Raw genomic sequence first — 12,084 nt, forward strand, 5'->3', positions numbered from 1 at the left:
CTCACATCTGTAATCCCAGCACTTTGGGAGGCCGAGGCAGGAGACGCACTTGAGCCCAGGAGTTCCAGAGCAGCCTAGGCAACATAGTGAGATGCCCATCTCTACAAAAATTTTTAAAAAATTTAGCCAGGTGTTGTGGTACACATCTGTAATCCCAGCACTTTGGGAGGCCGAGGCAGGAGACGCACTTGAGCCCAGGAGTTCCAGAGCAGCCTAGGCAACATAGGGAGATGCCCATCTCTACAAAAATTTTTAAAAAATTTAGCCAGGTGGGGTGGCGCCCACCTATAGTCCCAGCTATTCGGGAGGCTGAGACGGAAGGATTGTGTGAGCCCAGCAGGTCCAGGCTGAAATGAGCCATGATCACGCCACTGCACTCCAGTCTGGGCAACAAAGTGAGACTCTGTTTCTAAAATAAATAAAGTGTACTATTCAATGGTTTTAAAATTAATTTTCAAAAATTGTGGTTAAAATGAGGTAACAGAAAATTTGCCATTTTAGCTATTTTTGAGTGTATGATTCAGTGGCATTCATTACATTCATAGTGTTGTGTAAAACTGGATATCCACGTGCAAAAGAATGGAGCTGGACCATTACACTCTAAACACAAATTAGAACGGATCCCTCAGGTCTTTTTATAACTTCCAGTTTTGGGAAGTTTCTGTACTATCTAATTTTTAAAAATTAGCTTGGCATGGTGAAGGGCACCTGTGGTCCCAGCTACCTGGGAGGCTGAGGTAGAAGGATTGCTTGAGCCCCGGAGTTAGAGGCTACAATGAGCTATGATCATGCCACTGCACTCCAGCCTGGGTGACAGTAGACACTGTCTCTTAAAAAACAAACAAACAAACAAAAACAGAAAACAAAGACAAGCTGTTCCTAAGGTGTCTGGGAATCCCAGCCCTCACAGCCTTCTTCATTTAGCATCTTGCTTCCATGCCTCTGGTTCCATCCCATGTGGTGATGGTACACATGAAACCCATCTCCTCCTTCATTTCCACAAGAGACCCCATTGCACACAGCCACTGGAGGTAAATAAATAAGCTTTAATGAGATTCTGGGCACTGGAGAAAGACAAGGAGCTTATGTGTCACCAAAGCAACCAATGTTCCTTTGTCTCCCCAACTCTGTGGGGTCCCACTGGCCTCATCACCCCTTGAACCCTTTGCCACTGCCATCCTGCTGGTTCCTATCTCTTCCCCACGCTTCTCTGTTCCCCACTCTTCATCTCTGTCCACAGCAAATCCTCCGTCCCGCTTATTTTCTCTTGCAGAGCAGCTCAGGCTTTGTATTCTCATTTAGCATCTTGGCCCAAGGTCTTTTCTCCCTCAAGGTATTTTCCCAAACAGTTTTCTTTATAGGAGGAATTCTGGTGTCTACCCTCAAGATCATAGACCTTTTTAAAGTAAACTTGTCAGTTGCATCTGAGCAGCTTGGCCTCCTGGGTCTTGGGTCGCATCCATCTTGGTCCTGTAGGAGCGTGTCCTGAGCAACTGCAGTGCCGCCTCCCCCTGCATCCCCTCCCCCTTGAGCTGGAAATAGCATTTGCTTCTTTTGTGGGTTATTTCCTGTCAGTCCCAGCTTGCTGGCTGCAGATGCTGGCCGAAAGCGGCTGCAGCTGACTACCTTCTTCAAGTTCACGTCCAGTAGTTGTCTCTGCTCCTTGGACACACCCCAGGCAGCTGCTTGCGGCCTGAGTTGCAGCCTCTGGTGAACAGGGTCAGTGGCTATTTCTTGAAACCACAGAGATCTGACAGATACAGAGAATTAGAAGCTCAAGGCCAGAGGCCAAATTTTTACCAAAATTCTCTGGTGGTCCACACCCTTCTGTGTGGTCTGCTATGCAGCAGAGGCTTAACCTTGCCCAAAGAAATATCAGGCCCTTTATCCTCAGCTCCTGAATATTCATCTCCAAGCCCTTGGAATATCCTGCTGGTAGCTGATCTGAGAGTCTTGGGCCACTCTGGGCCACATCATAAATGATGTGATTTATGGTGGGGGTCTTGGGCCACACAGTATTGGCTTGATGTATGAGGTCAGCCATGTGGGTGGTGAGCTGCTTAATTCAGCACTTTGGGAGGCCAAGGAAGAAGTATCACTTGAAGCCAAGAGTTCAAGACCAGCCTGGGCAACACAGGGAGACCTCATCTCTACAAATAATAAAAAGATTAGCGAGACATGGTGGCACATACCTGTAGTCGTAGCTGCTCAGGAGGCTGAGGTGGGAGGATGACTTGGAGTTGAGAAGTCAAGGCTGCAATGAGCTGTGATCTCACCGCTGCACTCCAGTCTGCCAACAGAGCCAGACCCTGTCTCAAGACAAACAAAAAACTCTGGACACGAAGATCTCAAGTGAGCTGCTCTGGTTGGCAGTACTTGCATGTCGTCACGTGTCGTTGCTGTGAGAATCAGGTGCTGCCTCTATGGCTCCACTGGGAGAGGGCAGCTAGTAGCCGGCGCCTCATCTCTCCTGGAACGTGGGCTGTGCACCTCCTCCCTGTGCTCATCTTAATCCCTATCTTTTTACTGTAACAAACTGTAACTGCGAGCCTAACAGCTTTCCTGAGTCTAGTGAGTCCTTCTAGCAAATGAACGGAGGGTGGTCTTGGAGACCTCTGAACTTGCACCTGCCCCCCTCGTTTTGAGGTCTGGCACAGGGAGGGAGGCTGGTCTCTTTGGAGGGGGTCTTCATCCATTGGGGCGGGGTCCAACTCTGGAGGCCCATGTGCTTGCCAGCTCCAGTCTCTCTCCCTGCTCAGTCCCGACAGTGTCACCTTGTGCCCTCTGTCTGTGGATCCTGGCAAAAGCTGGCCTCTCTGCTCACATCTGAATAGGAGATATACTAGAAGAGGATTTTCACACTTTAGCCTCCGGGCTCTTTTGAACAAAATCAAACATCTTCCCACCGAAGCCCAATGTGCAAAGAACGGCAGGCCCATCCCCTCCCCTCTCCCTGGAAGCCAGGGCAGTGCTTCTCAAGGTGTGGCCATGGGTGGAACTGAGGCGGGGTCGGGGTCGGGTGGATATTAAAATGCAGATTCCCTGGCCCTATCACAGACCAGACTGTCTGGGGCTGCGTCTTAGCAAACTCTACAGCGGATTCTGCCCAGCAGGAAGGGTTGGGAAATGCTGCTTGGGTCACCAGGAGAAAAGACCCAGGCTCCTGCGGGCATCTGGAGATGTCTGGTCTGTAGTCTGTGCAGACCCCACACCCTCCTTAGCTCCAACACTGCACTTACCCCATTAGCCGAGGCGCTGGCATGCTCCTTACCTGGGGAAATAGGAAGGGAAGTTGTCAGGAAGGCATAGTGCTGGGAAGCATGGGAAGAAGACATGCCTGAGTGTCAGGGCCCTGAAAATGTCAAGTTCTGCCTCTGCTATTATACGGGGGCGCCATTTCCCTTAATGGTAGACACGTGTGTGAGACAGGGATGGCGGGGGTGCTCTGTAAGGATCTGGTCATCCAGTTATTCACTTGGTTATTAAATATCCATAAATATCGAGCCTGGGCTCTAGAACCAGATGGATGGGTTCAAATTCCGTCTCTGTCCTTTAGGAGCTGTGTGAACTTGGACAAGTGACTTAACCTCTCTGTTTCAGTTTCCTGAACTATTCAACAGGGGTTTATTTAGCAAATAGTAGTTATTATTTAGCAAATGGTAAATGTCTACTTTGTGCCAGGTACATTCTAGGTGCTGGGGACACAGCTGTGAACAAGAGATAAAAATGCCTGTTCTTGGCCAGCCGTGGTGGCTCACACCTGTAATTCCAGCACTCTGGGAGGCTGAGGTAGGCAGATTGCTGGAGTCTAGGAGTTTGAGACCAGCTTGGGCAACACAGCGAAACTCCATCTCTACTAAAAATATAAAAAATTAGCCAGGCATGGGAGCACATGCCTGTAATCCCAGCTACTCGAGAGGCTGAGGTGGGAGAATCACCCGAGCCTGGGAGGTTGAGGCTGCAGTGAGCCAAGATCACACAACTGCACTACTCCAATCTGGGCAACAGACTGAGATCTTGTCTCAAAAAGAAAAAAAACCAAAAAACAAAAACCTGCTCTTGTGCAGTTTATGTTAATAATAACAATAATAGGCTGGGCACGGTAGCTCACGCCTGTAATCCCACCACTTTTGGAGGCTGAGGTGGGCGGATCACAAGGTCTGGAGATGGAGACCACGGTGAAACCCCGTCTCTACTAAAAATACAAAAAATTAGCCGGGCGCGGTGGTGGGCGCCTGTAGTCCCAGCTACTCAGGAGGCTGAGGCAGGAGAATGGCATGAACCCGGGAGGCGAAGCTTGCAGTGAGCCAAGATTGCGCCACTGCACTCCAGCCTGGGGGACAGAGCGAGACTCTGTCTCAAAAAAAAAAAAAAAGATAATAATAATAACAATAATAGTAATAATAGCAATAACAATCATAGCTAATCCATACCCGGTATGTGGCTTATGATGTGCCACCTGCTGTGTTAAGTGTTTTACTGTATTATGAGGTACCGTCACCCCATTTTACAGATGAGGAAACTGAGTCATACAGATTAAGCTATTTGTCTACGGTGACATCACTAATCAAGCAGTAGCTCGAGGGCCCAGATACAGGCAGTCTGGCTCTGGAGTTGACACATTGAATCATGCAGCAAACACTTCCTCGAGTGCCTCTTTTATGCCTAGCCCAGTGGTACATGGTCCTGGGAACACAGTCATGACAGTGACAGCCTCAGGTCTGCTCTCTTGGGCTCACAGTCCACTGGGGAAGACAAGTCCCCCACAGTGATGACCCAGAATGGGCAAGGCTGGGGTGGGAGAGCATAGTGGATGCTTGGCCTATGCTTGGGGGTCAGGGAGGGCTTCCTGGAAGAGGCAGCATCTGTCCGGGATGTGAGGGAGCAGCTTTGTTTAGTGGTTGAGGGAAAAGCTTGGTAGTCAAAGATCTGGCTTCTTCTCTCCATCAACCACTTTCCAGCTGTTTGACCAGGTAACTTCATCTCTCAAAGCAAATATTTCCTCCTCTGTAAAATGGGGCTCACGGGAGAACCACTTTGCTGGGTGCTCCTTGAGGAGATTGTACAGGCCAGGTGTGGCGGCTCACACCTGTAATCCCAGCGCTTTGGGAGGCTGAGGTGGGTGGATCACATGAGGCCAGGAGTTTGAGACCAGCCTGGCCAACATGGCAAAAACCCATCTCTCCTAAAAATACAAAAATTAGCTGGGCACGGTAGTGCGTGCCTGTAATCCCAGCTACTCGGGAGGCTGAGGCATGAGAATCGCTTGAACCTGGGAGGTGGAAGCTACTGTGAGCCAAGATCGCACCACTGCACTCCAGCCTGGGCAACAGAGAGAGAGCCTATCTCAAAAATAAATAGATGTATAAATAATTTTAAAAATTAGAAATTAAAATCGAGGGGGTTATACACACAAAGTGGCACGTAGCTGGTGCTCAGCAAAGTATCGCTCCTTTGATTACAGAATTAGCTGGTGTACTTCTCCAGAAGGAGCCATGGGAAGGTGCTCCAGGCAGGGGAAGGGCCTGTGCAAATCTCGAGGTGTGACAGCATCAGAACCTTTTAGAGCTGAGGATCAGAGGTGCCAGTTCCTGCCCACTTCTCCTAGGAGTCACTCCTGAACAAGGCAGATGGAGTAAGGCTGAGGGGTTAAGCATTATTTCACCCTCTATCCATCTGGCAGGGACTCACACATCACCTGAATTAATTTCCAAAGTCCCTATCACGGCCTTAAGGCCCTATATGCTCTTCTCCCACTCTGTAAATAAGATCTGTAAATGAACCAGTGAACGAGACTCCCTGGCTCCCAGACTCCCTGGCTCTGCACCGTCATCGGTTAAATGGGGGAAACCTCATGGCAGTGGGGTGACGATTCAGTGAGAAGCACATGGGAAGGACTCAGCACAGAGCCCAGCACATAGTAGGTGCTCAATTATGGCAGCTCTGGTGATGCTCACTCGAGGGAGACAGATGATGGTGCCAAAGGAACTCACAGGAACATCTGGACCGACAGAAATAAAGCCCGATCCCCAGGAGGGTCAGAAGAATCACGATTCCCAGAATCAGGAAGATGATGACATTACTGGACATGCCTGAGTGCTCACTGGGAGGTCCCTCTGAAAGAGAAGGAAACAGGTATTTAGGTAAGAAAACTCTTGGGGTTTATCTCTCATTCTTGAAATGGCATCTCGAATTTCCTTGGGGAGCCGCCACTCCACCTGCCTCAGTCTATTTAATTCAGGTGGACTGGATCCCACCCTCTGGTTCCTAGAATGGGACTTTCACACAGGCCTGGCCAATCAGAATATCCCATTCTCCCTGGCTGCTATGATTGGTTCATAGGTGGACTGTGGCTAAGCTGGGCCAATGAGAGCCAGCCCTGGGACTTTGGCTACAGTTATTGAAAGTGGTGTATTTTTTTCTCCTGCTGTTGCTATTCTGGTAGGATGTGAGCCTGTCACTGCTGAGGGCCATCTTGCTTCAAAGCCTGCCTGAGAATAATGCCAGTATAACAAAAAGAGACAAGAGATATACAAAATAAAAGTTTCTGGGTTACATGGTTGGAGCCTCTGAATCTAACCATACCTGAAGGTGAATTTTCAGTACAGTCCTGGTTTGTTTGTTTTTTTGCTTAGACTACTTTGTGTTTCTGTCAATTGCAATTGATAGAGGTCTGTCTAATACATTTGGAAAGGCCTGAGTCCCTGAGAGAGAGGGACTCCACATCTATCCCAACCTGTGTGTGTGGAGGGAGTGTATTCAGGCAGCTGAACAACGGTACCAGTGGTATAGGTATGGAGTTAACAGGGGAGTACAACTGGCCCCACTGGTCCTTTTGTGAGAAGGCTTAGGAGAAGGATGGGAGCCAGAGAGCACTGGAGAGGGAACCCTGCCTCGACCTCTTCCTTTGGTCCCTGTTCTCCCGACCCAGGGAGTTCCTCACCTTTGACCTGGACGGTCAGTTCTGCCTGGCGAGCTCCTAGGGCATTGGTGACGTTGCAGATGAAAGTTGTGTTGATTGGTTTGTCCACAGGACGGATCAGGAGCTGGGCGCCCTGGGCCACAGCGAAGGGTGGCAGGGGACCCATGGTCCTGGGAGCGACAGAAAGGTGAGGAGGTGGCCTCTGCTGCAGGTCCGGAGTGACAGTGATTGAGCACTCACTGCGTACCAGAAACCCTCACGCCCTCTATGGCATAAGCGGAGAGCAACTCTGGAGGCCCCCCAACTCTTCCCTTCCTCTCACGCCCACACCCAACCCATTAGCCAATCCTGTCGGCCCTGCCTTAAGATCTATCCAGAATCCCACCGCTCCTCACGGCTTCCAGGGCCACCTCCCTGCTCTGGTGCGGTGCATCCGGGCCCCCAGCAGCCGCCTCCACACTGGGCTCTGTTTCTGCCCTCGCCCCCTCATCTTTTCCCCACATGGCCACCAGAGGTCGCCTGTGAACCCTAAGTCAGTTCCCATCCCTCAGCTCAGTCAGTTCCCATCCCTCAGCTCAGTACCCTCTGGCGGCTCAGCCTGGCTCAGAGTTAAACCGAAGTCTTCTCCTGTCACAGGCCCCACATGATCTGGTCCCTGCTACCTCTGCCCACGTTTTCCATTACTCTCCCCTTTGCTTCAGCCTCTGCATCCACAGTGGCCTCCTTGTTGGTCCTCAAACTCTCCAGTTAGGTGTCCAGTGTGTTTGCTTATGCAGGGACTGATGGATAGAAATGGGTTTGCCCATGTTGTTCCCTCTGCCCCAATGCTTTCCCCCCAGGTACCCACAGAGCTCACCCTCATCTCCTTCAGGCCTCTGCTGGGATGTCACCTTAGTAACACCTCACTTGGCCACCCTATTTAAACTGCGACGATCACCCTTCCCATTCCCTTCTCTCTTTTATTTAATTATTATTTTTTTGCGACAGGGTCTCACTCTGTCACCCAGGCTGGAGTACAGTGGCGCCATCTTAGCTCACTGCAACCTCCACCTCCTGGGTGGACAGAATTTCCCCACCTCAGCCTCCTGAGTAGCTGGGACTACAGGTGCGTGCCACCACACCCGGCCAATTTTTGTATGTTTTTTGGTAGAGATGGGGTTGTGCCATGTTGGCCAGGCTGGTCTCGAACTCCTAGCCTCAAGTGATCCTCCCATCTCTGCCTCCCAAGGTGCTGGGATTACAGGCATGAGCCACGACACCCAGTCCCATTCCCTTCTCTGCTTTATCTTCTCCATGGTATTTATCACCATTGCGCACACACTACACACCTCATGACTTTATCTTGCTTCTTGTTTCTTTCACCATTAGAATGGAAGCTCCATATAGGGAGGAAATTTGGTCTGTTTTATTGACTAGCGTATGTCGGTTAATTGCACCTGGCTTACTTACTACAGTAAGTAGTCAAGAAATACTGGTTTAATGGACAGAGGTGGAGGAGATGAAAGCATCGGGCTTTGGGCACTCTGCAGAGCTGGGATGCAAACGCAGCCATCCGGCTCAAGAGCCTGAATTGTGGCGCTTTGAGGCAGGACAGTAAAGGCACCATCACATCAATTGAAAACCTCTGACCAGCAATTCCTTCCACTGACAACTGCTGACAAGTGACCACTGGGGATGGTCACCACCATGGCGTTTACAGAGTTGAAAATGGAAAATGACATCTGTGTCCTCTACTGGGGACTGGTTAAATAACTGATGTCATCCTCGTATGTTGGAAACCCTTCCCTGCCCTTTGGGAGGCCCAGGCGAGAGGACTGCTTGAGTACAGGAGTTTAAGACCAGCCTGGGCAACATAGTGAGATCCTGTCTCTATTCTTAAATTTTTTTTTTGTTTTTAAAGTGATGGAATCCCAGCAACATTTAAAAAGGGGCCAGGTTAGCCAGGCGTGGTGGTGTGTGCCTGTAGTCCCAACTATCTGGGAGGCTGAAGCTGGAGGATCACTTGAGCCCAGGAGTTCAAGGCTGCAGTGAGCTGTGATTGTGCCACTGCATTCCAGCCTGAGCAACAGAGTGAGGCCCTGTGTCAAAAAAAAAAAAAAAAACAGGGGAGCTGGGGGTGCTCTGAAGTGCACAATATGATTGATGGATGAATAGAGGGACCGAAGGAATCACAGAAACATGATAAAGCAAGCACAGTAAAATGTTAGTGGGGGAATGCACGTGGTGGAATCTTAAGTGTTCACTGGAAAATTCCTATGATTTTTCTGTATGTTTGACAGTCTTCCTAATACAACATGGGGGAAAATGGAGTGTGGATCTATGTGCTTTGACATGGAAAGGTATTCACAAGATACAGGAAAAGTTTCAAAATTATATGTATAGCATAATTCCAGTCTTTGTTTAGAAACAGAGAGAAAAAAGACAGAAGGATGTATAATAAGGGGTCACTGGGTATTTCTGGAGGTGGCTGGGTACACTTGACTATAGGTGCTTCTTTATTCTTTTTTCTCATAACTAATTTGGTTGATATTTCTACAGTGGACACAAGTTACTTTTGTAATAAGGAAAAAGACGTAAGGCTGGGCGAGGTGGCTCACACCTGCAATCCCAGCACTTTGGGAGGCTGAGGTGGGTTGATTGCTTGAGCCCAGGAGTTGGAGACCAGCCTGGGCAATGTGGCGAAACCCTGTCTCTGCAAAAAAATACAACGAAATTAGCTGAGTGTGGTGGTGTGTGCCTGTAGTCCCAGCTACTCAGGAGGCTGAGGCGGGAGGATCACCTGAGCCCAGGGAGGTCCAGGTTTCAGTGAGCTATGATCACACCGCTGCACTCCAGCCTGGGCGACAGAGCCCCTTCTTAAAAAAAAGAAAAAAAGGCGGTTCAGTAAAATTATGTATTATAAAATTTTGTATTCTCCCTTTGCCTTTTCCTCACCCTGCTCTTGACCCCAGCTTCAGTATGAATCTGGGGAAATCTTATTGCTGTGAGCCTCAACTTTCTCATCTACACAATGGGGATAGTACTTGCTCTGTCCAGAGATAACCAAGTAGGTTACACAAGGTGACGGTGAGGTGGTTACAGTCTAGAGTGGGGGCGTCCAATCTTTTGGCTCCCTGGGCCACACTGGAAGAAGAAGAACTATCTTGGGCCACACATAAAATACACTAACACTAATGATAGCTGATGAGCTAAAAAAAATTTGAAAAAAAAAAATCTCACAATGTTTTAAGAAAGTTTACAAATTTTGCGGCCTGCAGGTTAGACATGCTTGGCCAAGAGGCGGAGGACCAGCTTTGGAGCCAGGCGCTGATTCAAGGGCCGCTTCTGCCCTCTCGTGGCTGGTCTTTAACCTGGGCATGGCAACAGCTGCTGACTCTGCACAGCATGGGGTCGCGTGGGATTCCGGGGAAGAGCGGGCACAGAGCAGACACACCCCAGAGAGCAGGTGCATCCACCAGCCAGGATTAAACCACCTGCTAAATGCCTCAACTGCAAAACAGAGATGTCAAAACAGAGATGCCCCCCATTGGGGGACCCCGAAGTCAACCTCCTCTTTTTTTCTTTTCTGAATTCCTCTCCTCTCTTAGACCAGGATTCCAGGCCCCCAGCCTCTCCTCCCTCAGACCCAGGGGTCCAGGCCCAGCCCCTCCTCCCTCACCCCACAAATCCACACCCCCAGCCCCTCCTCCCTGAGACCCAGGACTCACGTGCTCCAGTTGTAGCCTGTGGGCTCCGGGTTGCTGTGAGCGTCGCAGGTTAGGGTGGCCTCATTCTGGCTGAGGTACCAGTTGTTATCATAGCCAGAGATGGATACCTCTGGGGGGTCTGCAGGAAATGGACACAGAGGTTCAGAGACAGGGAGCCTTTGGGGAGCCAAGGGCTACGTGGGATTCACATCACTGCAGGAAAAGGCCTGGGGATATTTGGAAAACAGCAGGAGCTGGAGAGGCCTAGGAGGAGTCTAGGGAGATGGGGTGCCGCAGAGAGCAGAAGCCTGGGAGTCTTTGGTCAGTGGGCACACGGACAGGGCTTCTGAGGACCTGCTTTTCTCCAGTAGCTTTCCTGGGGAGCCTGGACCAGGCATGTCTTGGGTGCCCTGCAGGAAAAGGCCTCCTCCTTTTCTCACTCACAGGCAATGACCACTCATAACACACGGCAGTGTATTCAAGGCTCCGACAAGTCCTGCGGGAAAAAGTCCTGGATAACCCTGCTCTAGGCTGCTGCTCAGCCATCCCAGATGTGATTTCAACGTCCTCAGGGGGCAGGCCAATGGGACAGGGTTTTTTGGGGGCTGAGGGGTAGGAGTCAGTGTAGATGTCTTCCTCCTCGCTCAGACCCAGTGACAGTGTTGAGGGACTCCAGTATAGACAGTACCTGAGGGAATCTGTGTACCACTTGCCTGGTGGGGGAGTAGGCAGTATAGACAACAATGGGAGGAACAGTATGAATGATGCCTAGAAGAGCTTGTGTGGATATTACCGATGGGCTCAGTGTAGACAGGGTGTTGGAATATTACAGCAGATGCTATATTGTCAGGCCAGCGTGGAAATGCTGTGGTGGGGGTGAGATCACCCCCACATATAGAGTGTGTCCCTGGGAGCTGGTGAAATTAAGACAGGCCCTGTATGTGTGTGTGTAGACAGTATTTGGATGAGCCAGTGTAGACGATGTGGGAGCTTAGTCTAGTTGTCCAATGTGGCACTTATTGGCCACATGTGACTACTGAGCACTCGAAATACAGCCAGGCTGAAATACACACCAGATTTCAAAGGCTTTACTAGGGCAAAATAAATGGGAAAGATCTCAAGAATAATTAAAAAAAACAATTACAAGTTGAAATAATATTTTGGGTATATTGGGGTAAGTAAAGTCAATTATTAAAATTAACTTTGGCCAGGCTCATGCCTGTAATCCCAGTACTTTGGGAGGTTGAGGCAGGAGGATCACTTGGGAGTTTGAGACCAACCTGGGCAACATAGGGAGATCCTGTCTCTATAAAAAATAAAAATAGGCTGGGTGCGGTGACTCATGTCTGTAATCGCAGCATTTTGGGAGGCCAAGGTGGGTGGATCATGAGGTCAGGAGTTTGAGACCAGCCTGCCCAACATGGTGAAACCCCGTCTCTGCTACAAATACAAAAATTAGCCAGGCACTATAGCCAG

The 12,084-nt window shown here is 49.8% G+C and overlaps 2 protein-coding genes across 2 annotated transcripts in view; both read right to left on the bottom strand.

The window, feature by feature from the left end:
- CEACAM19 (carcinoembryonic antigen-related cell adhesion molecule 19) overlaps positions 1 to 2,314 on the bottom strand; it is a 21,110-nt gene extending 18,796 nt beyond the window's left edge. Inside the window, exon 1 of the mRNA XM_011963039.1 lies at positions 2,193 to 2,314. The gene's annotated coding sequence lies outside the window, so the exon portion shown is untranslated. The remainder of the gene's footprint in view (positions 1 to 2,192) is intronic.
- The window catches only part of PVR (poliovirus receptor), a 20,168-nt gene continuing 9,110 nt past the window's right edge, over positions 1,027 to 12,084 (bottom strand). Inside the window, exons 3-8 of the mRNA XM_011963165.1 lie at positions 11,129 to 11,321; positions 10,630 to 10,785; positions 6,944 to 7,092; positions 5,994 to 6,116; positions 3,240 to 3,271; positions 1,027 to 2,842 (exon numbers count right to left, since the gene is read on the bottom strand). Of these exons, the coding sequence (XP_011818555.1) occupies positions 2,771 to 2,842; positions 3,240 to 3,271; positions 5,994 to 6,116; positions 6,944 to 7,092; positions 10,630 to 10,785; positions 11,129 to 11,321 (725 nt within the window). The 3' untranslated portion in view covers positions 1,027 to 2,770. The remainder of the gene's footprint in view (positions 2,843 to 3,239; positions 3,272 to 5,993; positions 6,117 to 6,943; positions 7,093 to 10,629; positions 10,786 to 11,128; positions 11,322 to 12,084) is intronic.

Source organism: Colobus angolensis, unplaced genomic scaffold (genome assembly GCF_000951035.1).
Source record: "Colobus angolensis palliatus isolate OR3802 unplaced genomic scaffold, Cang.pa_1.0 Scaffold60, whole genome shotgun sequence".
NCBI lineage: Eukaryota > Metazoa > Chordata > Mammalia > Primates > Cercopithecidae > Colobus > Colobus angolensis.